Consider the following 26326-nt stretch of genomic DNA (forward strand, 5'->3'; position numbering starts at 1 on the left):
ATCTTCCTGGTTGACAGAAGTTCTTGGAGCAGCTCCTGCAGGACTCCAGTGATGCTCTTACCCCAGGAGAAACCTTCAAGAGGAAGATTAGGACACACTTCATCTCCTTCTGGGGAAGATACTCTCCAGGCCACCCTGGCCACCCCGTCCCTCTTCTGCTTTCCATTTGACCATTGGCAGGAAGACAGTCTTGGTGAAGTGACACAGAGCGTCATCCCCGTGAAGTCTCAGTCCCCGGTCGCCTTGCCTCTCTCAGGCTGCGTCTGCTGCCCTTGTCCTTTTACTGTAAAAACCAGGGCATGGGCATCCTAGGAGACACCCTCATGCCACACATGTTTTTCCCTCCTACTTTTGTCCCCCTAGTTGTGCCTTTTCTGGAGGATTACAATTACTTAATCCTGCCATGAAAATGACTTCTTTCCTGGCCTGCTGCTCTCGGCACGAGAGCCCAAAATGACTGGGCAGCAGCTGTCACTTCACATGTAATGGCCTTATCTTGTCCCCAGTGGAAGTGTTACCCTCCTGGGAGGCGAGCTCGCTGAGCCCATGGAATCTAGTTTCAGGGACAGGAAGCCCAGATTCCCAAGCAGGTCACTGGTTGAGAGTGTACTTAGGGCCACTGCCCCTCCTCCGTCTTCTTCCCAGAACCTTCCCAGAACCTTCCCAGAACCCAGCAGGTTCTCCCTGCTGGGCACGCAGCGCCTGGATGGTGGTTGTTGATGTAGGGTTTGTACCGCGTGCTGGAACCCCCAGAGCTGTCCTTGCAGAGCTCCCCCTCCAGACTGGGGAGCCGTGCGATGTGTGAGGGGGTCCGTGCCGCCCATGCGCCCCTTATAAGCGACCTTGCGATGTGACACGACGTTAGCTGGAAGCCTGGTGGGTGGAGCAAGCTTCTGTAACCCCCAGGTGGGGGCTCTGGCTGACAGAAGAGGCAGCGGAACTAGAACCAGAGTGCGTGTCCGCTCCGGTGACGCCGCGTCGCTGCCTTCGTTAGCGTCCACTCAGGCTGCCATAGCAGAATACCACAGCACCAGGTCTGACCAGCAGAACATTCTTTCCTTCCTGTTGTGGGGGCTAGAAGTCCAAGATCAGCGTGCAGGCAGGGTCGGTTTTGGAGAGGACTCTCCCGGGCCTGCCGATGACCACCTTTCCCACTCCGGCCTCACACGGCCCCTTCCCAGAGTGCGCATGTCTTGGTGTCTTGTCTTAGGAGGACAGCAGTCCTGTTGGATTTAGGTCCCACCCTTATGATCTCATTTAACCTTAATTACCTCCTGAAAGGCCCTGTCCCCAGCTCTGGTCACAGGGGGGGTTAGGAACTTCAACCTGTGAATTTGGGGTGGGCAGCTTTCGGTACATAACACTGTCCCTTCCAGAGTGAAAAGGGCCCAGCATAGCCTGTCTTGCACTGTCTTGCTTCTCCTTGAGCAGGAGTGGTGTGCGAGGGCTCAGCACTGGTCTCTGTTGCTGTCGCTAGCCAGTCCAGCCCGAGAGTAGAGCCGTCCCTGCTGTCCTGGCCACTCCTCCTGTGCCAGCACTGGGTGGCTGGTGACAGGGGCTGGCTCATGTCAGTTGCCTGAGTCATTCCTTCTCTTCGGCAGGAGATGTTTCTGGTAGATAAGCATGCCAGTATAATGCTCAAGCGTTGTCTCAGTGTGTACCTTCACAGATCATTTGCCTTGTGCTGGCGTAGTTCATCTCTCCACCTGGCGGCTGCTCCGTGCCCTCCATCACCCACCTGTGCCCCTCACTGGGCTCCGGGGTTACGGTCGGTCGGTCATTACTTCGACTTTCTGAGCAAGGCTGCTGGGTACTCCGTGGGCAGGAGAGAAGTGCAAAACATGTCCTTTCCCCAGCAACTCTGTGATCAAGCTCAGGGAGCCTTGGCAGATATACTTGAATTAGAGAACATCCGAGAACAAGGAGTCATTGGCCTGAGCACCCAGAGCGTAAGGAAGCCGAGAAGAGCGCCGTCCCTGCTGCCCGCTACCGTGTCGTTTCAGTGGGAGGACAGACAGGATTGGGTGGGCTGAGATGAGGCAGCTGATACCCAAGCCAAGGACCAGCAGGAGTGGGGCAGGCATGGAGGTGATTAGAGGCCCTGGAAAGGAAAACCCCAAGGAGGCCCCCTGGCCGAAGCAGGGCCAGGTACGAGTAAGAGACAGGAAATCGTTGTGCACCTGTAATAGAGGGTGCTTTAACCTGACGACAGATTTGGGTTTCGACACAGGAGGCTGTGAAATGTGGTTTAACTGGTAGTAAAGGCAGGACAGTGTTCTAGAAAAATCTGTCTTATTGCAGTGTGTACTGTGGACGGGAGAAAGGAGAGAGCAAGGAGGAGGAGCAGATAGAAGACGATCTTTAAATCCAGCTGTGTGAGTGCCGTGGCCAAAATCAGGGCATTCTCCTCATTGAGCACCTCTCTGCTCACTCCCTGTTGTTTCTCAAGGCTCTGTCATCCCAGCAGGTGACCCCCAGTCCCTCCCGTTCACCCCGCTATCAGGTCCAGCAACCAGATCTGGGTTACGGACCGGACTCCCTCTCTCCTGGGCTCCAGCCCCAAACATCCCACGCCCACTGGACATCTCCACCCTCGCACTCCATGGGCACGTGAAGTCTTCCATTTCTTGGCTAAAGTAGCTTCTCCTCACTCCCTCCCCGAATGAAAACCACAATCACCTGCCCGGAGACCCAAGCCAGAACATCCTGGCTTCACCTGCAGTAGAAAGCTGTCATTCCCCGTCTCCCTCCCACTGCCATAGCTCATCAGCACTTAGCTTGCCTCTGAGTCTGGCCACAACTCCCTGTCCTGTCCCGGCCCCATGAGTCATCCCCCAGGGTGATCTCTTTGACACACAAATCTGACTGTTCCACACCAGACTCCTTCAGAAGCCCTTCGTGGCTTTCAAGGTAGTTAACACTCATTACCCGGAGCCCTTCCTGCGTTTTAGCCACGTGTGCTCACCCGGCCCCACGCGCAGCCTTCAGCTAACCCCGCTCAGCTCAGGGGTGTGTCAGAGCCCCGGTGTCTCTCACCACGTGCCCTCGCTTCCGCCCTGTGCTCTGCCTGAAACAATCTACCCCCCCCCTCGCCCAGCACATGCACAGGGTCTGCTTGCCCAACTCCTGTTCATTCAGGGCTCCATTCAAACATCACCTCCTCCGGGAAGCCTGCTGCAGCCTCCCGTTCGGCTCTGATCCTCTCTCTAGCCCGCCAGCCCCTGGGGTCTCGTTCATGGCCCTCACCGTGATCAGGCGCCTTACTCCAACTGACTTCCCTCTCTCTGCCAGTAGTGTGTCTTGGGGTGGGTGGAGACTTTTTTCTCTGTCACGCCAGTGTGTGGTAATGCTTGGCACACGCCAGAAACTCATGTATTGGGGGAATTCATGACAAATACTTGTACAATATTTACAGAACAACTCAGTGGACCGAGGCCAGCTGAATACAGGGGAATAGTGGGGTCTGGAAGTGTCCAGATACCCTCTGTGAGAGGACACATGGGAACAGACCATTAAAGACCCCCTGGGACCCATGTTTCCAGAGCCCAGAGGAGGAAGGAAGCGGTTCCAGGGAGGGAAGCAGAAACCCACGAAGTTCCGCAGCCGGGGAGAACAGAATGTTTGAGGGGGAGTGGGAGGGTGGGTGTTCGGACTCCGGTACCCCCCCGCAAGTAACAGTGAAGCAGAGATGGTAAGGAGGAGAAAGAAGATTGCTGGACTCAGCAAGACCCGGTTCAAGTTTTGGGAGTGCCGCTCGGAGAGGCCACCCGCGGACTGGAAGCAGAGGGACGTTCGTCACTTCCAGTGAGGCCATTCGGCCTCATTCCGGGGCCGCCTGTGGTCTTTCAAGTTAGCTGTGATGTTGTACGACCGCAGACGTTCTTAGAACGCTCCCCGGTGTGTATAGCTTCCATGGCTTAAAGGATGGGGAGCGCCAGGATGACTCTGTCCCCGTGCTTCCCCTAGAGCTTGAGGCCAGAGCACCAGTAGGGTCGGAGTGTAGTGTCCTTAATTAAGTTCATGAGGCCCAGCGATGTGATCTTTCTGGACCTGCTTGTGGTACTTACTGCCGACAGGCCCCTGAACAGTTGTCTCGAGGACTTGTAGTGACGGTCACTGCGTTTACTGCATGGTAGGGCCCCAGTACTTCCTTCTGGTTCTCCTTGCCATCCACACCCGAGGTCCTCCCACTCCTCTGTGCATCCTGGGGCAGCGTGTCAGGCCGTGGCTGCTGTCCTCTCCCTGGCAGCTGCTGACCGCGTGGCTGGGCCCGGCTTGGAGTCACTGTGGTACTCAGCAGCTGCGGGTCATTTTTCCACTTTGGTCGTTACGTAACCTCCACAGGTCTGTGCTGCATTTCCTGATCGAGGGGCAGGTGAGTTCTGGACAGCCAGGAGCCGTGCGTTTTGCTTGTTTTTGTCTCTCTTGGTCCTGCTGGAGTGTGTAGCGCTGGGCGCGTGAAGGACACTGCTCGGGCCCTCGAGAGATCGGCACCTGCTCGGGGAGGAGACACGGGCAGGGCAGGCGCCGGCCCCGGCTGGAGCTCGTGTGCAGCAGAACCAGAGTCCCGGTCCCCCTCCGTGCCTGAGAGCAACCTTGAAGACGCCAGCATTCATGTAGGTGTTTCAGGCCCAGGGAACCCAGGGAGAAGAAGCAGAGGGCCTCGACGCAGCCGTGGGAGCGACGAGTAACTGCCTTCGCCGCGGTGCAAGAGGCCGGGGAGAGCACAGCGGCCCGGACAGAGCGGCTCTTAGGCCGCGTGAAGAGTTGCTTTTCCTTTGTTCTGCAAGAAGTCATGAGTCACCGAGGCCTTACGAGGAAGGGAGCAGGTTAGGTTTGTTTTTCAGAAGGTTTATTTTGGCCATCATCTGAGTGATGAGTGGAAAAGGTGACCCGGGGGGAAGAAGGCCAGTGGGGAGGTGACGAGGGCTGCGTGTTCTCAGGGTCTGTGGGGAGGCGGGGCTCCCTGACGGAGTGAGAGCAAAGGGCCACAGTCAGGCCTCTCAGGGTGTCGGCGTGGTCGCACCCCCGGGGCAGCCCTGAAACCCCCACAGGCGTGAGCGTTTGAACGTTGACTTGCTGCGCGTCTCCACGGCTTCTCGGCTTGTGGGGCCCTCTCTGCCGGTCGTGAGGGAAGACGCCCCCGCGCTTCACTGTAGAAAAGCAGCAGAACGGAAGTGAAGGAGCAAGGAATTTGCAGTGAAGGGATCAACCCTGTGTTGACAGGGAGATCTGTACACAGTCTACCTAATAGCATTGTCATGAGGATAAAAGAATTCATACGGAATTACTTTATATTCCAGAAAGATCTATAAACATTAGTTGTTATGATTTCACTGGATGTCTGTTTTCTGGCCCTCAGGGTGTTTGAGAAGAGTTCTGATTTAGGAGCTAACCTGATAGTCACTCCTCTTAAAAACTTGTAACCCCTAGAACAGGGGTCAGTAGGCTGTGGCCACAAAGATAAGACTGGGTTGTGCATTGTCAGTGGTTCTCTGAGTACCTGCAGAGGATCTTCAGTTTTGCCTCTTGGTCTCCAAAGCCTAAAACACTCACTACTTGATCTTTGGTAAAAAAGAACTTTGCCGGCCTGCTGCTCTAGAAGATTCTGTAGCCAGCAGCTTTCAAAGTGAAGTTTTACCAAGAAGTCTTAATTCTCTCTGGCTTCTGATCATCTGTTAGTTGCGTGCCCGCCATTTTCTCTGTTGTTTCATCTTCAACGCCACGATGAAAACTTGGTATTTGAACTTTCCAGAAGGTGCTTCTGTAAGAATCTCCATTTCCCTTGGAAGCAGAGGTCTGGTGAAGCCCTCTCTGGGTGCACCGTGCGTGGTGTGAACCAAGTGGGGGTTTTGCCACGAAAGCGATGGAGTCTGTTGGTGCTGATTTCTTCATTGCCTCTTTACTTCTTTGGGCTTCCCACTGTTTCCTAGATGACAGTCAGCTCTGTGTTCAGGAGTAAGCGGTCTGTTTGACCCACAAGGAAAAAAGATGTTGCTGCCTACGGCCGCTCACCGTTATTTACGGATGCATCTCAGTTATTTTTGCAGTGTTCAGTTGAACCAAGCGGGCTGGATCCTCTCACCCTCTCTTAGTTACATTTTGTGGCTGTGAAAATTGTTTCTCTTATCCACCCCAGCGACCGTTGTTAGGTAACACCTAACATATACATTATTATGAGTCATATCTGGCCTTCAAATCATGAGTGTTCCTATCATTAATCAAGAATTTTAAAAATTTAATAAAATAGTGTATTAAAAATGCTCACAGGGGGGCACCTGGGTGGCTCAGTGGGTTAAGCCTCTGCCTTCGGCTCAGGTCATGATCCCAGGGTCCTGGGATTGAGCCCCGCATCAGGCTCTCTGCTCAGCAGGGAGCCTGCTTCCTCCTCTCTCTCTGCGTGCCTCTCTGCCTACTTGTGATCTCTGTCAAATAAATAGATAAAATCTTTAAAAAAGAAAAGATGCTCGCAGGTTTACAATGTGTGTGGTAAGTGTACAACTCAGTGATTTTTAATATATGGACAGAGTTGTGTAACCATCAGCACGTTCAATTTATTACCCCAAAAAGAAACCGTGCCCAGTGGCACTCACTCCTCAGTCTCCCCAGACCTCTAGCCCTAGGCAGTCACTAATGTGTTCTTTCTCGATTTGCCTGCTCTGGACTCTTCATGTAATGGAGCCGTCTGCAGTCTGGTCCCCTGTGGGCCGCTCACCCATGTTGCAGTGTGTGCTTATTCTCGATTTGTGTAAACAGCAAGATACACTAGAGACCTTTGTGCCAGCGTGTGCTGTCCCACCGAGTGACTTTCTGGCATTGTCCCTTCCCCTGGCTAGGCCTCTGATGGGCTTCTTACTCACCCTTTGGCCTCAGCAGCACTACAACTTCCACTAACAGTTACTTTCCACAAGGTGTATTTAGGGTCCCGCCAGGCTCTGGGGAGCAGCACAGTGAACAAGACAGCACAGCAGGATCCTTCCTCTCCCCGAGCTGAGAGGAGAACAAGACAATTAGAGTAGCATGTCAGGCGTGCTCTTCCAGGAGAGGCGCCCAGCCTGTCCACTGGGGGCTAAGGAGTACTTTGTGCAGGAAGTGCATTCCGAGTGGGGCCTTGCAAACGGTATCCCTGTACCTTCACATGTGTGTGTGTGTGTGTGCACGTGTGTGCACGTGCATGTGTGTGTGTGCATGTGTGTAGCAAAGGAGTCCACCTTGAATGCAGAGGGGCAGGTGCTCAGCCTGGACGAGCCCAGGCAGCCGTGATGGCACGTGGCACGCGGCACGCGTCTCAGCACTTTTCCTTTTTAGCTTTGCTCTTTCACTTTTTGGCGCAATTTGATTTAAAAATCATTCTCGCCAAGTTGCTGTGCTGCCTTGTCAAAAAGCAATCTCTAACCAGTTAGCGCTGGTTCTTTTATGACTTTTTTCTTTTATGAGTGTGAAGTGTATAGTCTCAGGTACGGAATAAGTTACTAGTGCTTAGTTGATAAAAATCTGCAAATTAAATGAAAATTAGGTGCAAGAGCTCTGTTTTCAAGTGAAATTAAAGCCAAGCTGTTTATCTTGATCTGTACCTCCTTGCAGAAGCTCTTACGGTTTGGGTGCTTTGCTAATTGATCATACTGACCTTTTTGACAAAAATTCAGAAGAGAAAGATAGGATCAATCTAAATTCTAATCCATCTCCAAGACTGACTCATTAAGTGACCTCAAGAAAATCATTTCTATTTTTCCATTCTGCCTTGGTGCCTTCATGAGAAAGAAGAGTGTGGGACAGTCTCATGAGGGCATAGTCAGTATTTGGAGAGATAGAAGTTATAAGCAGTCCTAGTCCTTTTAATAATTTATCACTTGCTAATCACTTTTTTTTTAAAAAGATTTTATTTATTTATTTGACAGAGATCACAAGTAAGCAGAGAGGCAGGCAGAGAGAGAGGAGGAACCAGGCTCCCCGCCGAGCAGAGAGCCCAATGTGGGGCTCGATCCCAGGACCCTGGGACCATGACCTGAGCCGAAGGCAAAGGCTTAACCCACTGAGCCACCCAGGCGCCACTACTAATCACTTTTTAAAACCACAAATGAATTTAGAGATGTGCCCTCAAAGTAGACCTAATGTTAAACAGGGGTATTTTAGAAAAATCATCCTCATAATCATTTTACAAATTTTTCCTGCCCCCCCTAAAAAGCCATTCCTGTGGGTTTTCAAAACCAGAAAATGATTCTAGCTCAGGAAGGATCATTGGACTACCCAGGAGTTTCTCAGGAAAAATCCTTCTGATCGTCTTGTGAAGGCTTGAATTTCGTGGAACCCACTCCGGGCTCAGACCCTGCAGCCTGGTTCTATGGTTGACAGATGTGGTTTCGTGAATAACGCAGGAGGAGCCCTGGAATTTCCAGAGCGGTGAGTAATGACTCTTGTCCGAGATGATAATACAGATTAGTGATACTGTGATTTTTAAAAGACCATACTTTTTAAAGTGATAGAGACCGATGCATGCAGCTGAGCCTGGATTCCAGGGTGGGGGTTGGGGAGGCACTGAGAGAGGCAGGCGCAGTTCGTGGCTCCGAGCTTGGGCTTGGGGATGAGAGTGGCCACCGCACAGCCCTTCCCTTGTCTGCATCTGCCTTCCCTACTGGGAGACGGTCCACTCTGCAGTTCCAGGAGGCCTGCTTGCCCGAGATGCTCACAGAGCTCCCTGCCCAGTGCGGCGGCACCAAGGAGCAGTCAGGACAGGATGAAGTGGAGGTCCCCTAGCGTGCCTCCCACAGCGGCTCTCGCAGGTGGCCGCTGGGCTCATTTTGAGAGAGAACTGCTTGGGTCAAGATATTCTTCAGTGTACTGACTAGGAAGGGGCAGCTGACAGCTGGTGTTTCGGGGTCATCCAGCCCAGCTTCGCGCTGACACCCGGGAAGGCTGGGCTCGCTGTCCGTGTGCTCTGACGTCAGCAGCTTGACCGAGTTCTCTAGAAGTTCAGCAGAGAGAGAGAGAAAGCACAGTAAGGATGGATTGTCAAAAGGAAACCAATTACAGGTCCAAAACAAGAGCTGGGTCCCGTGCAAACAGTGAGGACAGTCAGAGGAAATAGGGAAGGCTAAAATTTTAGGGACAGGCACACTTCGGGTGGACACAGTGAGTGGAAGGAACATGCACGGGAGAGGAAGAAATAACTTAGAATAGGTCTGGTAACGGGACAATACATTCTCCCTGGGGGCAGGGGCGTCGTGAAAGGACTTACGAGGAAGTTTCACCTGGTATATGGATCGGAGAGGGGCAGCGTTGGTGGCAGTGATGTCACTCGCCCGTAGGGTTGCACATATTGGACAGGGACGGTGTTGGTGGCACCGATGTCACTCGCCTGCAAGGCTGCGCATACTGGACAGGGACGGCGTTGGTGGCAGTGATGTCACTCACCTGCAGGGCTGTGCATATTGAACGGGGATGGTGTTGGTGGCAGCAATGTCACTCACCCGCTGGGCTGTGCATATTGGACAGGGACAGTATTGGTGGCACTAATGTCCCTCACCCACATAGCTGTGCATATTGAACAGGGATGGTGTTGGTGGCACCAAAGTCACTTGCTTGCAGGGCTGAGCGTATTGGACAGGGACGGCATTGGTGGCAGTGACGTCACTAGCCCGCAGGGCTGCGCGTATTGGACAGGGACGGCGTTGGTGGCAGTGATGTCACTCGCCCGCGGGGCTGCGCGTATTGGACAGGGACGGCGTTGGTGGCAGTGATGTCACTCGCCCGCGGGGCTGCGCGTATCCGGACAAGGACGGTGTTGGTGGCAGTGATGTCACTTGCCTGCAGGGCTGTGCATGTTGGACAGGGACGGCGTTGGTAGCACTGATGTCATCCAAGAGGCTGTTGGCTTAATCTCAGAGGAGAACAACAAGGATTTAGAAAGTGCACACCCCCTTTGGAGGGAAGCTCAGTGTACTTGAGACTTGGCTGGGTTTGATGTACAAAGGAGAGACTGAGTCCAGGAGTCACCAGGCTCTCTGGATGCCAACCAAACATCAGAAGGGAAGGTCGTGCCCACCCAAGCACTCTCAGCTGCTTGAAGGACAGTAAGGGAGCGAGATGTGATCACTGAAGACCTGAAAATGGTTGGCCTCTTTGTGGGGGGAGAGGTAAAAAGAGGGGAAATCTTGAGTAATACCCAATCTCATTTTTTATTTATGTTTTTTAGAGAGGGAGGAGGGAGAGGGAGACAGAATCCTAAGCGGGCTCCACACCCACCACGAACCCTGACGCAGAGCTCAATCTCACAACCCCAAGATCATGACCTGAGCCCAGATCAAGAGTCCGATGCTAAACTAAGCCAGCAGGCCCCCCCAATCTCATATTTGTTGACAAGTTTCTCTTGTTCTATCAAAACACTTACGGTAACAAGCACCAGAACTAATTTTAATGTTGGCTTTTAATAATTTTTGTGGAGAGCTCAAGTTAAGGAGGAAAAAAATGACCAGAACTTTGGCAGGCCAAGAGGGGGAAAATGAAAGATAGAATGCAGAAGTCAGGGGCGCCTGGGTGGCTCAGTGGGTTAAAGCCTCTGCTTTCGGCTCAGGTCATGATCCCAGGGTCCTGGGATCGAGCCCCGCATCGGGCTCTCTGCCCAGCAGGGAGCCTGCTTCTTCCTCTCTCTCTGCCTGCCTCTCTGCCTACTTGTGATCTCTGTCTGTCAAATAAATAAATAAAATCTTAAAAAAAAGAATGCAGAAGTCAGTCATTTCCATACCGAAAGTGCTTTTATTCCTGTTTTCAAGGAAGGTGCGCTGAGGTCCTTACCCTGTGCCGTCCCTACCATAACTTGGGTTCCGTGGTCACGAGCATGTAAATAAAACTAAGAAAAAAAGCTTTCAAACAAGAGATAGGTGTCCTCTTCCTTCACCAAATGTCCCCAGCCCGAGGCTGGGTCTGGGGACATGTGTTGTCTCCCTCACACCACCCCTCACCACCAGCTCCTCCTCACAGAAGAGACGGAGGGTTCCCCTGCTCTACCAGAAGCCAAACCACCCCACCCCAGAAAGCTGGGGACATCTTTGATGCTGACTTCCCCATTCAGAGAGAGAGGGATTGGTCAGCCAGCCTTTGCAAAACAGTGACAGACAAAAATGCTCTGTGTGGCTCAGCACGCACCCCCAGTACCACACTTCGTCCTCGCGCCCCGAAGGGCAGGCAGCAGAGCCTGTCACCAGGGCAAATGGCGAAGCTGAGGCTGAGCCCTGCTGCTCTTTTCCAGAGTTTCTTTCCCCTGCCGCGCTGTGGCTCCCCAGCAGGAATTTACCAGGGACCTTGCTTTGTTGCCGCAAAAGAAGAATCCATCTCTTACGTTTGCAGCTAAAGCAGAAACTAACTTGTTAGAATTGTACCCATGTCTCAGGAGAAGTAAGAGAGGTGTGGTAGGAGGCTGGGGCCTCCCAAGAGAAATGTCACCACATAGAACACATGAAACTCAGGGAGCACGCCCGTTGGCTCGCACCCCAGTCACGGTGCTCCTTGCCACAGTAGCCTAGCCACTGGGCTGTGTCCTAGGCTGTCACAAAGCCTCCTGACGGTAGCCTCTTCAGGTCCCTCTGTGCCCCTCCCCTCACTGACACCCCAGGTCAGTCCCTAGGCAGGCACCCCTGGACCTCGCCCACCCAGCCCGAGACTAGAATGGAGCGAGGCCGCGGCCTCCAGAGCTCTGCTCGCCAGAGCAAGAAAGGAAGAAGAGACAGGGCCGAGAGCAGCAGGACTGGCGGGAACTCCGGCCTTCCAAGCCAGAGGCTCTCCAAACTGAGCAAAACCATGTGTTTTGTCTCCTGATCTTACTGCTGTGGAAAGTGCTCTCAGTTTTGCCGAGAAGGAGGGTATGAAATGAAGTGTCTGAGTCCCCAAAACTGGTCAGTAGCATAAACCACAAAGAAAAAGTGAAACCGAGAGCTGCAAAAGTAGCCTGGGATTTTGTTCAAGTGCTTACTGAGTCTCCCTCTAACTTATTATTTTCTCCCAACACCTGCTAAAATGCTTGCTGCCTGGGGCCCAGAAGGACATGGTAGCAGGGGACAGGTGCAGGGGTGTAGCACTTGTGGGCTCCGGCCGCTTCCCTGCTCCTTGATTCTCGCCGTTGACCCTCCCACCTTTTCTCCAGGGGATGAGTGGATTGCTAGTTTGCCTGTTTCGGGGGGTGGGAGGTGGTTTTTCTTCTTTCCAAGTTTTGCCAGGAAGCTTTTCCCGATGGCTATGGCCTGTGGTCCATCTCCCCTCCGCACGAGTAGCGCGTGGCACCAGCTGTGAGTCCGCCGAGGTGGCCTCCCTGAGCCGAAGTCACAGACTTTGTCTTCACGGCCTCTCGCTTGGTTTCACATGATGCTTTGGCTTGTCATCTCCGCCGAGCCCTTTCAGGGGTATGGGAAGGAGTTGCTCCCGTGTGTGTCGCAGCCCACCTTGCCTGGCCCCTTGTCATGCGTGGCCCACAGAAGATAGACGAAGGAACAAAGCTCATTCCTACTTACACCGCGAGCTGCAGCTTCTACACTTGGAAGCCATGTGGGGAATTCCAAGTACCCGCTTATGTGTGGCTGCCCCGGCACGCCCCAGTCTCCCAGCAGTGGTTCTCTGTACCTCCTGGCCCCTGTGTCCCGGTGAGAGCGTGCCTCTTATCCTTCAAGAGTGGATCCGTGCGAGCTATGCTCTCTGAGGTGCCTTGCTTAAGCCCCGCCCATCCCTTCCATCCAAACCTCCCTTACTAGCCTGCTGGGCTCCCCTGTAAAAGCTAACCATAAGGCCTTTGCTAATGAAAATCCTGTAGAACTTAACTCCGCAATATGCTCCATTCGTTGATTCATTCCGCCAATATTCGTTAAGTGTGCACATGTGAGACTGATGCACAAACACAGACGAGGCTAGTCTCAGCCCTCGTGGGCTTGTGGCCACTGTGGGAGTCCCGCCAGTCAGCACGGACCCGCAGTGCAGTGCTGTCCTCGGAAAGGACATGAGCCGAGCATAGGAGAGGAGCGTTGGGGGATTAGGGCAGGCTCCTGGGCAAGAGTCTAGAATGTGAAGGTGGAGAAAGACCAATGGAGTGGTGAACAGGACGCTGGCCAACCATGGCAAGAAATGCCAACTGTGCCCGAAGAGCTGTGGGGACTTGCTGAGTGGTATCAGAGAAGCGTGTCTACAATTATTTGAGAAGACTCTTCGTGTACTCGCTTTTTTTCTTCCTAACTGTATTCTATTTGAGGCCAGATTTTTTATATATACTTTAGAGGTCAAAGTAACGTACAACAGAATTGAATACAAAAGCAAATACGAGAATCCAGCCATCTTCTGTTAAGTCAGACTGTTAACAGATTTGCAGCAGATCTTCACCTGAACGGATTCTTCTCATGAACAGATTCTTTTTCGTGTCCTTAAGGAATGTACCAGCCCTCATAGAAAATATATTTTGAAAGCACTGTTATTTTTTTGTAAAAATATATTATCTTAGCAAATGATGAGTTTGTGATTATTATTAATGAGTAAATATTTTAAGATTAATAGGAAGACAGTGGGGAGGCACTGAAGGGCTGGGAAGTAGAAGAGCGACCTGGTGAGATTTGTATCTTGGGAAACTCACTGTGGAGCCCCCGCACCCTGACGCAGGCCTGAAACAGCGCAGTGAGAGTGCGATGGAGAGAGGTTGGTGGAGATTCCCAGACATGGAGAAGTTACTGTCGACAGAGCCTAGTGGTCTGGCTCATGCAAGTGGGTGGGTATTGACATCAGTCCCCAGGATTGGGGACACAGAGACATGGGATTGAAGATGAACGTTGTTTGAGACATGTTGCATCTTAGATGTCTCTGGAACATCCAAGTGGGAGTGTCCAGGAGGCAGGTGTGTAGCTGTGGGGTGCAGCACTGGGAGGTAGGGGCTTCAGAGTTTCCACCACATGTGTGGTGACTAAAGCCCTAGGAAAGCCTGAGCACCTGGGGACGGGACATGGAAAAGAAGAGGAATAACCCCATACAGAACCTAAGGGGCCCTGGAATTTCAAGGAAAGGAGTAGGAGAAGACAGCTGCGAGGGGCACTGAGAAGGCGTGACCAGAGAGCTAGAAAGACCGAGAAAGTGGGCGGCCATGAGAGCGGAGCCGGGAGGGTTGGTAGGCCCGGTGCCCCCGGGGTTTCTAGCAGAGAGCTGAGGTGGTTCCTCTGGATCAAGTAAAGGGTGTTACTGGTACCCTAGAAACAAAAGGGAAAAACGAATGGTTCGAAGACCAAAGTGAGCTTCTAGAAGGCAGGTCACCACCTAACTTCTCCTTCTAGCTTCATTGCCTGAGGTCCTAACAGCTACATTAGTAGACACCAGATAATTATGCTGCTTTTACCTTAACTAGTGCTACTAAAACAGGCTGGTTTTTCTGTGGTAGAACTTCCCAGCCACCGTGTCACAGTCACAGATGGGCTGCGATATGGGTCCCCTCAGCCCACGAGGCCGCCGGCTGCAGGCAGCTTTGGTGGTCTGTTCCCAGAGTGTCATGCAGATACGTCTTCTCCTTTATGTGCCGGGACGTGGAGAATACTGGAAAGTCCTGGTCTGTGGAGGGTTAGTAATTCCTAGCATGGGTGCCGCCTCATTTCCTCTGCTCCTCAGGCAGACATCACGCAGTCTTATCATCTCCCTACTGAACCCACAGCCTCCCTCTGACTCTCCCGGCCGGGGTCCCTGGGCAGCCACAGACCGCGCAGAGCGGAGGGCCCAGCTGCCTGCGTGACGCTGGGGCCTCGCGCACGGATGAGGCCTTGTAGCCGCCGCAGCTGGGGATCCAGCGTGCCTCGCCTCCAGCGACCGGCCCTTCTCAGATAAGAGGGCGGTGCTTCCAGAGACTTCTGCGTGTTCTCAACCATCACCTTCACCGTGTGCACTCCGTAATTGTTCTGCATCTCGCTCTGTGACTGGGGAACGAGTGCGGGCTGCCCTAAGCCTCGAGCTGTGCTGGCCGCCTTGGGAGGCCATGGGGAGCGCCGTTCTCGCCCCGTCACAGCCCTACGGGCCCCACAGTTGAGTTCGCAAGACAAGAAATAACACTGGAAGGCATAATGCAGACATTAGGTGGGGACAGTAGCTAATATATATAATAAACTTTTAGAAGTTTTCAGGCTCTGGGGCACCTGGGTGGCTCAGTGGGTTAAAGCCTCTGCCTTCAGCTCAGGTCATGATCTCATGGTCCTGGGATCGAGCCCCGCATCAGGCTCTCTGCTCAGTGGGGAGCCCACTTCCTCTTCTCTCCCCACCTGCCTCTCTTTCTACTTGTGATCTCTGTTTGTCAAATAAATAAATAAAAAGTCTTTTTAAAAAAAGTTTTCAGGCTCTTTTTTAAATGCTTTCCCTGTATTAACTCATTTATTTCCCATAATGTCTTTATGAGCTAAGTGTGGTGTTACTCTCCTAGAAGAGAAAACAGACTCAGAGAAATTTCTCTCAGACTAAGGCCCGAGGTCGCACCGGAAGTGGCAGGGCTGGGCTGGGAACTCAGGTTACCTGGCTCTAGAGACTGCTCTCGGTCCCTCAGCTGCCTCCGCCTGACTGCTCCTGTCTCCTGACTCCTTAGTGCTCCCTGCCTTGTCCCTTGAAGCAGGTATAAACCTATTCTTTGAACAGGTTGACAAGTGTCTGGTTCTCCTCTCCCATCTCCTCGTCCTTTCAAATTCAGTGAAGCCCCCGTCCTCTCTGAAGCTTTCCCCTTGTGCTTCGGCTGCTAGGTGCCCACTCTGCACCTGCTGGGCCCTTTAGCTGATGCTGCTCAGCGCCCATCTGAATTCTAGTCCACCTTACCTCCTGATTTTTTCCATTTCAGATGTCTTGCCTTCCCCTGAGACAATGGGCTCCACGTGAACATTGCTTCTACCCTCCCTTGGGAGTGGCCCACAGAGAGCCACTAGGGCGCTGCTGTGACCCATCTTCCCTGTGTAGATACTTCTCAGTGTACACGCTGCCTCGTCAGCCTGCCCTGAAACCCGCCAAAGCCTTTAGAGGTAGGGTTTAGTCCACGGGGCGTCCGCTTGATAAAGTGTTACGAACGTTTACAGTTCTGAACTGGAAAATCAGTCATTTTTTTAATTTTCATAACAAATTTTATTTCATTTGAAGAATCTCTTTACCACTAATGACAGATATTTCATAAAAACGGTTGATCAAAATGCAAGCTGTTTCCTTTTTCCTCTTTTAAATATGTGGTTATTGCTTTTGAAGAAGACAAAGTAAAGGAAGCGTTTCCTGTTTGTAGAGGCTCGTAGTTAACCTGCATCGAGAGCAAGTTAGTGTCAAAACATCCTAGAGCCTAGAGCTCCTGTAACTTTCTGCTTTTTAAGCACTTTTTTGCCATCACAGGAGCAGAGGGATTGGGGTTTGGTTTTGCTTTGCCTGCTCTTCCCCTCTCTCTCCCTTTAAAGAAATAAAATGTTACAGTTTCTACCAAAGGTTCATTGCCTTTCCCACTGGCCTGCAGCTGGTGGGTGGGGGCCTAACCCTATGCGTGTTTGTATGTTTAGCACCTGTTTTCGTGTTAGAGTTTCTCAGCCTAGACGCTGTGGATATTTTGGGCCGGACTGTTCCGTCCTGCGCCTTGCTGGGTGCCTAGCGGCTTCCCTGCTCACTCCACACAGCAGCTCCACCATCCCGCCCCCCCACACCCTGCCAAAAGTGCCTCTAGACATTTTCAAATACCCCCCAGGGGGCAAAACCACCACCAGTATATATCCATAAAATCGTTTCAGTAGTATCCTGTTGTTCTGAGTATTTTTAAAATTTATGTAAATGGCGTTATATATTCATATTCTCCTGTGACTTTCTGTGTTCGTTCAGCTTTGTATTTTGAAGCTTTATTCGGTAGATCTAGTTCCTTTATTCCAGCTGCTCATATAATAGTCCTTTATAGGACAGAACCATTTATTAATTTATGTCCCTACTTCTGGACAGTTACTTTTTTTTACATCTTCTTGCTTGCTGTCCTAACCAGTGCTTCATAGAACACCCTCCAAACTGCCACCTTAGGCACCTGCAGCTGCCTGGAAGTGAAATTGCTGGGTCATAGACCAGCCTTAGTGTTCCTCAGTCCGGACTCGTTGCTGTCCACACTGTGCCAAGCTACACTCTCACCGACAATCCGAGTCTCTGTTTCCTTCACGGCTTCCCCATACTTGGTGTTGTTAGGCATTTTATTTCTGCCAGTCTTGTGGGTGAGAAATAACCCACTGCTGTTTTAATTTGCATTTCCTAATCCCAGTGAGTCGAACATCTTTCCTTACCTGTATTGACTCAGGCTTCCCTCTTGTGTGAATTACCTATTCCTATGCACTTGACCGGGAACACGTGGGGATTAGGGGCGCTGACCGCCAGCACAGTGAAAAACCCATTATCGCTTTTGACTCCCCCAAAACTTAATTACTAATAGCCTGTTGCTGACTGGAAGCCCACCAATACCCTAAACTGTACTGTGTTCATCCGAACATTGTGTGTAAGTGGATCTGCGCAGTTCAAGCCCATGTTAAGCGTCTGCCTTCGGCTCAGGTCATGATCCCAAAGCCCCATGTTGGGCCCCTTCTCTGTGAGGAGCCTGCTTCTCCCTCTTCCTCCACCTGCCACTTCATCTGCTTGTGCTCACACACTCGCTGTCACTCTCTCTGTCAAATAAATAAAATTAATAAAATCTTTAAAAAAAGAACATACTCTAGCTCCATCCTTATTGTTGCAAATGGCAAGATTTCATTCTTTTTTACAGCTGAGTGATACTCCATTTATAGATAGATAGATAGATAGATAGATATAGATACAGATAGTCCCTTTATTCATACACCCACCCCACATCTCTATCCATTCATCTGTGAGTGGATACTGGGGCTGCCTGCAAATTTGGCTATTATAAATAATGCTGCTATAAACATAGGGGTTCATCTATCCCTTTGAATTAGTGGTTTTTGTATTTTGGGGTAAATACCCAGTGGTATGATTACTGGATCATAGGGTAATTCTACTCTTAACTTTCTGAGGAACCTCCATACTGTTTTCCACAACGGCTGAACCAATTTGCTTTCCTACCAGTGGTACACAAAGGTTCCTTTCTCTACACATTCTTGCCAACACTTGTTTCTTGTGTTTTTGATTCTAGCCATTCTGACAGGTATGAGGTGATACCTCATTATAGTTTTGATTTGCATTTCCCTGATGATCAGTGATGTTGAACATCTCTTCATGTGTCTGTTGGTCATCTGTATGTCTTCTTTGGAGAAATGTCTGTTCATGTCTTTGACCCTTTTTTAATTGGATTGTTTTTTGGTGTTGAGTTGTGTAAGTTCTTTATATATTTTGTATACTAATCCTTTATCAGAAATGTCATTTGCAAGTATTTTCTCCCGTTCAGAAGGTTATCTTTTAGTTTTGATTATTTTCTTCACACGCAGAAGATTTTTTTTTTTTTAGTAGTCCCAGTAGTTAATTTTTTTATTTCATTTCCCTTGCCTCAGGAGACATATCTAGAAAAAACTTGCTACAGCCAATGTCAGAGAACTTACTACCTATGCTCTCTTCTAGGATTTTTATGGTTTCAGGTCACATATTTGAGTCTTTAATCCATTTTGAGTTTATTTTTGTGTTTGGCATATGCAAGTGGCCCAGTTTCATTCTTTTGCATGTAGTTGTCCAGTTTTGTTGAAGAGCTTGTCTTTTTTCCATTGTATGTTCTTTCTTCCTTTGTGAAGATTAATTGACCATGCAATTTTGGATTCATTTCTGGGCTTTCTATTCTGTTCCATTGATCTATGTTTCTGTCTTTGTGCCAGGACCATACTGCTTTGCTTACTACAACATTGTAGTATACCTTAAAGTCTGGAATTATGATACCACCCGTTTTGTTTGTTTGTTTGTTTGTTTCAAGATTGTTTTGGCTACTCAGGGTCTTTTGTGGTTCCATACAAATTTTAGGGTTGGCTGTGAAAAATGCTGTTGGTCGCTTGATGGAGATTGCATTAAATCTGTAGACTGCTTTGGGTATTATAGACATGTTAACAATATTTGTTCTTCCAGTCCATGAGCATGGAATATCTTTCTATTTCTTTGTGTCATCTAAATCTTTAAGTTTATTTTTAAAATAAATATATATTTTTTGCATATAGTATGAAGTAAAGGCCTAATGTTCTCTTTTTCCATAAGCCAGTTATCCCACTGCTGTTCATTAAATGGTGTGTCCTCTTCCTGCTGACCTGTAATGTCTGCTTTATTATAGACCAAGTGCTAATGTCCACTTCTGATTCCCAGACACTCTCTCCTGTTTCTTTGCATAGTTTGTCACGTACTAATGCCACTCTAATTACTACCATCTACTAGTCCATTTAGGACCGGTGCTGGGAGTGGGAAATCCTCCCTTATTGTACTTCTTCAAAATATCCATGTCTAGTTGGGCCCTTAATTCAACTTCATGTTGTCTAGTTCCACCAAAAAGACAACCACACACTTTTGAATTTTGAGTCTATAGCAGTTAGGATTGGATTTAGCTCCATATGACCGAAAACACAAAACAACAAAGTTTGTAAAGGCACAAGTTTGTTTCTCATGTGGAAGAAGTGCTGACGTGGACAGGCCTGGCCTGGTGAGGCAGGGGAGTGACGTGGCTGGGCCAGGCTCCTCTCTGGCTGCTGTTCTGTCCCGGGTACCGGGCTTCCGCCGCCCAGCCCCTGAAGGCTGCTTGAGCTCCAGGAAGAAGTAGGACCCATGAAGTGGGACCCGAGAGAAAGGGCACCACTGACATCTTCTTCCGGAAGTCCTGTTTGCCCCTCTCTTTACATAGTACTGTTGGCAGAACTGAGTCCACACGGCGGGGCTGCAAACTGTAGGAACCACATGTCACACACACACACACAAAACCCTACTTTTAGAGAAAAGGGAATATGGATATTCAGACCCAACCAGTGGTCTTTGCTGCAGACTGAAGTCGACAGCGTCTGAACAGACCGCCGTGTTGAGTCTTTGCAGACAGGACTGTGCAGAGTCTTTTCACTTAGGTCTTCCAATAATCTTCAGTCTAGTGGTTTTTTTTTTTTTTTCTTTTTTTAAGACTTTATTTGAGAGAGAGAGATAGCATGAGAGGAGAGAGGCCAGTGGGAGAAGCAGACTCCCCGCCGAGCAGGGAGCCCGATGCAGGACTCCGTCCCGGGACTCCAGGACCATGACCTGAGCCAAAGGCAGGCCCCCCACCAACTGAGCCACCCAGGCAACCCCTTCATTCAAGTTTATTGATGTGAAATGTTGGGCCCTGGGAGCAAAGGGCCAAGAAAGAAATCATGAGATGTCTTTGGTGCAAAAAAGATGGTTTTATTAAAGTTGGGGGATAGGATCCGTGGGCAGAAAGAACTGCACTAGGGTTGTGAGAAGGGACTGGTTATATGCTTACAAGTTGGGAGGGGCTTAGGGATAGCTGAAGTGTCTGAGGGATGTGGAAGCAAGGTTGCCAGGACCCTGAGGGTCATTTCCTATTGTCTTGCAAAGCCTTGCGTTGAGACCCTTCTGGGTGGATATCAGTGTGCCTTATGTTCAGAGGATGGTTGCTAATGCCTATCTTGGGGGGGTAGAGATAAAGGAAATTTCCAAAGGGACTTTTATTTGCTAAAGAAGACTAAAAGGATACTGGAGGTGGGGCTAAGGTCAAGCTAAGGTTGCCTTTTGCTTCTAGCAAAGTACTGACATTGAGGCATTTGAGTTCCTGCAGGAAGGTCACTCACTCTGCCTGTCCCAGGCACCTGTCCGTGGTCCATAAGTAGTGAGGAAGTTTCATTAAAATATCTTTTACCTTTGCTCCCCACATCATTTGCTATTTTCTCCATAAAGTACTCACAGAGCTTTTGTTAGATTTAATTCCTAAGTACTTAGTAGTTTTTATTTCTATTGGTAAATAGTTATGTTTTACACTTGAATTTTCTAAGTGATCACAGTGGAAGACTGTTAACTGATACTTCTGTGTCTCTTACTCTCTTATTCTCTTTTTCTAAGAGAGTTACGTGTAAATAATGGCAGTTTTGTTTTTCTTCTCATCCTTCTGCATTTTCTTTCATAGTTGGTTAGTGTGAGCCTCCTTATCCTATGACTTGTATTGAATGTAAGAGGTGGAACAGGCACTCAATCCGTTAATGTGTGAATTACAGTACTGTATTTTCTGAGATTTCTGAGATAAATCCTAATGTAGTACATTATTTCAGATAAGATGATTATTTTTTAAACGTTGGGTTGAGTTTACTAATATTTTACTTAGGATTATTTTATCTGTCCATAAAGGAAAAACAAATTGTCTTAATTTTTCTTTCTGGTAATGGCCTTGTCTGGTTTGGGAAGCAGTGTTATATAGCTTCAGAAGGTGAAGTGGGGAGCTATTCCTCTTTTTTCTCTTCTTGAGAACAATGTCTGTAAGATAGTATGTCCTTAAAGGTTATGTAGACTTCTCCTATAGACTTTTGGTGGGTAGATTTTCTTCAGTATTATTTCAGTTACATTAATGGGTAAAATTAGTCCAGTTTTCTATTTCTTTTTGCAGCTTTTTTTTGGAAGTATACATAGAAGTAAACATTTATAAAAGTAATTATATGAATGTACTTTCTTGTGTTTTATTTAACATTATATTTGAGAGGTTCATTTATATTGCTACATACAATTGTAGTTTGTTCATTTTAACTGCTGTATAATTTTTTATTATGTGATTCCACCATAATTTATCCATCTGACTTCGTGCACCTTTGGGTAGTTTCCAGTCTTTGCCTATTACAAGTGGTGGCACTGAGAACATTCTAGTCATGCCTTTCGGTGGACGTGCGTTTGCATTCTGTTGTCTGGGAGCAGAGTCGCAGAGGTAGACACATGTGTGCAGCTTTAGTAGATGCTCCTGAACAGTTTTCAAAAATGATTACCAATTTTTGTTTCTTCTTGAATAAGTTGTAGTAAATACATTTTCCTAGAAAATAATCTGTTTCATCAAACCTATTGGTATGAATAAAGTATTGTATTTTTTTTACTGTCTGCCATGATATCTCTTGTATTATTCCTAATACTATTTATGATCCTTTCTTTGTCTTCTCATCACAGTTGCCAGGCTTTCCATTTTACTTGACTTCTCAAACAACCAACTTTCGGGGCGCCTGGATGGCTCAGTTGGTTGAGGGTCTGACTCTTGATGTCCGCTAAGGTCACAATCTCAGGGTCGTGGGATCGAGCCCCACGTTGGGCTCTGTGCTCAGCACAGTCTCTCCCTCTCCTCCTCCCCATCGCTCGTGCTCTCTCTCTCTTTCTCTAAACTAAAAATCTTTTTAAAGAAAAACAACATTGGATTTTATTGATTCCTTCTATTGTGTCTTTATTTTCCACTTTACTAACATATGCTCCTGGCTTTCTCAATTAGCATCTGCTCTCATTCTTTCTAATTTCTTTAGATTATTATTACTTTCTTTAACTTACTGAATATATTTAACTCTTTGTCAGTCTTCATTTTTTTTAAGCTCAATATTTTAAAATTATATCAACTGTTTAGTTATATCTCACCACCTTTGATAAGTAGTAGTCTCAATTTTATTCACTTTTTTAAAAAGATTTTATTTATTTATTAGAGAGAGAGAGAGAGAGTGTGCACGTGCATGAACACACGAGTGGAGAGCGGGGCAGAGGGAGAAAGGGAGATGGAGAATCTCAGGCAGACTCCGTGCTAAGTGGGGAGCCTAATGTGGGCTCTGTCTCACGGCCCCAAAACTATGACCTGAGGAGGATGGTCGGATGCTTAACCAACTGCGCCACCCAGGAGCCCCTCAATTTTATCCACTTTTAGCTATATTCTAATATTCATTATGATATTTTCCATTTTTGATTTCCCGTATGTGAATTTTTTGTTTGTTTTACATTATTTTTAATTTTGATATTGATTTCAAATTTAATTGCATTGCAGTCAGAAAATACAGTCTGTGAAGTATTTACATTTTGCTGTTTGTGGACATTTCATATAGCACTTAAGTGTGCAGTCACTTTTATAAATATTTTATATATAATAAAAAGTATGCAGTCTGTTTCACTCTAAATACTGAGTACCACCCGTATACACCCACTTATATAACTTTTTATGTTCTGTATTATTAATTTTTGTCTCCTTGACCTATCAGTAGATGCTAAAAATTAAATACATGTCTGGGTGGTTTCTCTCCTCTATTAGTTCTTTTAATTTTTGTGTTGTGTAGTTTGGCACCACTGTGTTTATAAACATAATACTTATGTGGGGTGCTCAAGCGGCTCAGTTGGTTAGGCATCTGGCTCTTGGTTTTGGCTCAGTTGTGGTCTCGGGGTTGTGGGATTGAGCCCCAAGCTGGGCTCGGCATGGTCAGCATGGAGTCTGCTGTCCCTCTCCCTCTGCTCCTCCCCCCACCCCGCTCACTTGCTCTCTTTCCCTCTCTCTTTCTCAAATCAATAAATAAAATATATTTTTTAAAGATTTTATTTATTCATTTGACAGAGATCACAAGTAGGCAGAGAGGCAGGCAGAGAGAGAGAGGAGGAAGCAGGCTCCCCGCCGAGCAGAGAGCCCGATGCAGGACTTGATCCCAGGACCCTGAGATCATGACCTGAGCTGAAGGCAGAGGCTTTAACGCACTGAGCCACCCAGGCACCCCTATACATGAAATATTTTTAAAAAAATAATAATAATACTGACGCATCACGGTGACTTTATCTCCAGGAATGCCTGTTTTGCCCTTGAGGCCTAATTTATTTGACAGGGATATAGTGACATGACGTCAGCTTTCTTCTGTTAGTACTTCTCTGATACTTCTTTTTTCGTCTTTTTCCATCAAGTTGTCTGTGTTTTTACTGATGTTTTAGGCTTGTTGGGGGTGGGTAGGAGACATTTCAAAATAGAGAAGTTGTCCATGTATGTGTATTATTATCACTAGCGTATTTGAATTTCTTTGTACCAGCGTCTAAAACAACTTTGTATAATGTCTCTCTTTTTAATTTCCCTAATTTTTTTCAAATCTTTTTTTAGTAATATCTTACCTTTTTTTTTAAAGTCTTTCTTCTATATCTTAGTCATTTTAAAACTTCTGAAATTATAGTTGTTTTCAGATTGTTATAAATTTAGTTTCAGGGGATGCCTGGGTGACTCAGTCAGTTAAACATCTGCCTTCGGCTGAGGTCCCGATCGCAGCGCCCTGGGATGGAGCCCCATGTCGGGCTCTCTGCTCGGCAGAGAGCCCGCTTCTCCCTCTGTTCTCCCCCATTCATGCTCGCACTTGTGCGAGTGCTCTTTCTCTCAAACAAGTAAATGGGTTCTTGGGGATCTAATCCTCCTATTTTTTGCACATACTGAATCTCAGTTGTGATGGGTTTTTTCCTCGTGGGTTTTGAATTTTGGATTCTAAGTGACTCCCAGTCGGAGTTTTACCTGTAAGTCCCGTGTAATCCCGGGGTGAGAGAGTGGGCCTCAAGTGTAGTCTTACATCTGCTTCTGCTTGGCTCCTGGGGTGTGCACAGCACTATCCCAGAACCAGTTCTTACGTAACTTTTGATGGGCTCTGAAAACACATATTTATGTAACTTCATAAATTCATAACTGGTAATGAACTGGTAACTTCATAACTGGTACTTCATAACTGGTAACTTCGTAAACTGGTAACACATATTTATGAAACTCCAACCTCAGATTTCTCATTTCTGAATTCTCAGGCAGGCTAGGCTCCCTCCGCACGCCTTTTGGATTTTTTTCTCATCTTCTCTCTCACTGAAGGTGTTGCCATTTGAGGCTTGTGCCTTTATGTAGGTAGTGAGCTGAGAGTCGGAGCTCTTTCATGAACCCGAACGGATGGCCGTATGTTAGCAGGGCGTGCTCCCTGTCCCCCCACCCTTGCTCACTGTTACGTTTTCCAGAGTTTGTTTCTGGCACCTTGGGTTCTCCCTTTCTTCCTTTTGTGCTCAGCTATGCAAGTGAAATGTTTTTCTTATTTTGTTTACTATTTCTAGATATTCATAATAGGAAAAATTGTATGTTGTCTTAGTCTGCAATTTTCCTAAATCTAGAAATAGAGATTTAAATTGATAAACTAAAATATTGGCAGATAGCTAAAAACATGAATTTTTAAAAAGCATTCTGCAGTGTGCACTTTTCATCACATAGTGGCTTTTTTTCTTCATTGATGACATAGAATAAACAAGAAATGACTTTGCCATCGATCTGAGTCACCCATAGAGCTACTCAGGAGGCTGGTTCTGATCCCTCCCTACTCCCAAACCTTTTGTCCCTGTGTGTGGCTTTGCCTTCACATGCTCTACCCCATCCCTCCAGCTGGGTTTTATCTCCACCCGCAAACTCCCTCTAGTAAGCATGCTCAGAACTCACTTAACTAAAAGAAGAAGGAAGAAAGGGAGAAGGAGGGGGGAGAGGAGGAAAAGAAGAGGAGGAGCGTTTTAAAGAGCGGCTGTGGAGGTGCCTGGTTCCTGGTGGCCAGCAGTGACTCAGCCTTCTCTCTGTGTCATCTTCCCTGTCCCGTCCGGCAGAGCCCCAAGCTCCTAGGGGCCAGAGGAGGTGGGACGGGGTCGGTGGGGCTGAGGTTAGGAACATCTGTGTGTGTCCTCCGTTGTCTTCCAGAGCCACGTTGCACAAATACCTCTGGCAGTGCCATTACCTTCTTTCTCTCCGGGCTCCTCCCGCAGGCTGCCAGGGTCATCCTGTCGGCCGGAGGGCAGTGTGACGCTTAAGGCTTTGGATTGCTTGCATTCAGCAGAGCAGTATGATATTGTCCCAATCTATGGGTATGACTTCATTGCAAGAGAAAGATTCAGCCAGTTTTCCTTCTGTGTCTCATCACCGTGTTTTTAGGGAGGAATGATCAACTGGAATCGTCTCTTCCCTCCCTTACGTCAGCGACGGAATATAAACTATCAGGACGGTCGGCGGTCTGAGCAGCAAGCATCTCCTCCTCTCGAGGTTTCTGAGGAACAGGTAATCAGTAACACCAGTCCTTCCCCTAAACCTCTGTTTCCCACTTGAAGCCTTTTTGCTGAACGAGACATAAATCAAGCATATAAATACATACAAACATGAGCATATAAAGATGACAGTTAAGCTGCTAAGGGTAACAGTGATAGACACTTGGGCCTTTTTTGGCTACTGTGGGAATTACAAGTTTGAGGAAGGTGTGATTTGAAAAAAAAAAATTGTGATCACTTATTTTGAAATCTATAATACTTTATACATACCGGAAACTACTGACGTTTGTTCTCCCTAAGGGCTAGGAGAGAACAAGACAGGACAGGGAAGGAGTGGTGCTTCTCTGGGTATGGATTTTGT

General features: G+C 48.3%; 1 protein-coding gene across 1 annotated transcript in view; it reads left to right on the forward strand.

The window, feature by feature from the left end:
* LOC111147109 (UBA domain containing 2) overlaps positions 1-26326 on the forward strand; it is a 199025-nt gene that overhangs the window by 158681 nt on the left and 14018 nt on the right. The window contains exon 8 of the mRNA XM_022503007.1: positions 25856-25978. Within this exon, the coding sequence (XP_022358715.1) occupies positions 25856-25978 (123 nt within the window). The remainder of the gene's footprint in view (positions 1-25855; positions 25979-26326) is intronic.

Source organism: Enhydra lutris, unplaced genomic scaffold (genome assembly GCF_002288905.1).
Source record: "Enhydra lutris kenyoni isolate GAN:26980312 unplaced genomic scaffold, ASM228890v2 scaffoldscaffold15, whole genome shotgun sequence".
In the NCBI taxonomy this organism is placed as follows: domain Eukaryota; kingdom Metazoa; phylum Chordata; class Mammalia; order Carnivora; family Mustelidae; genus Enhydra; species Enhydra lutris.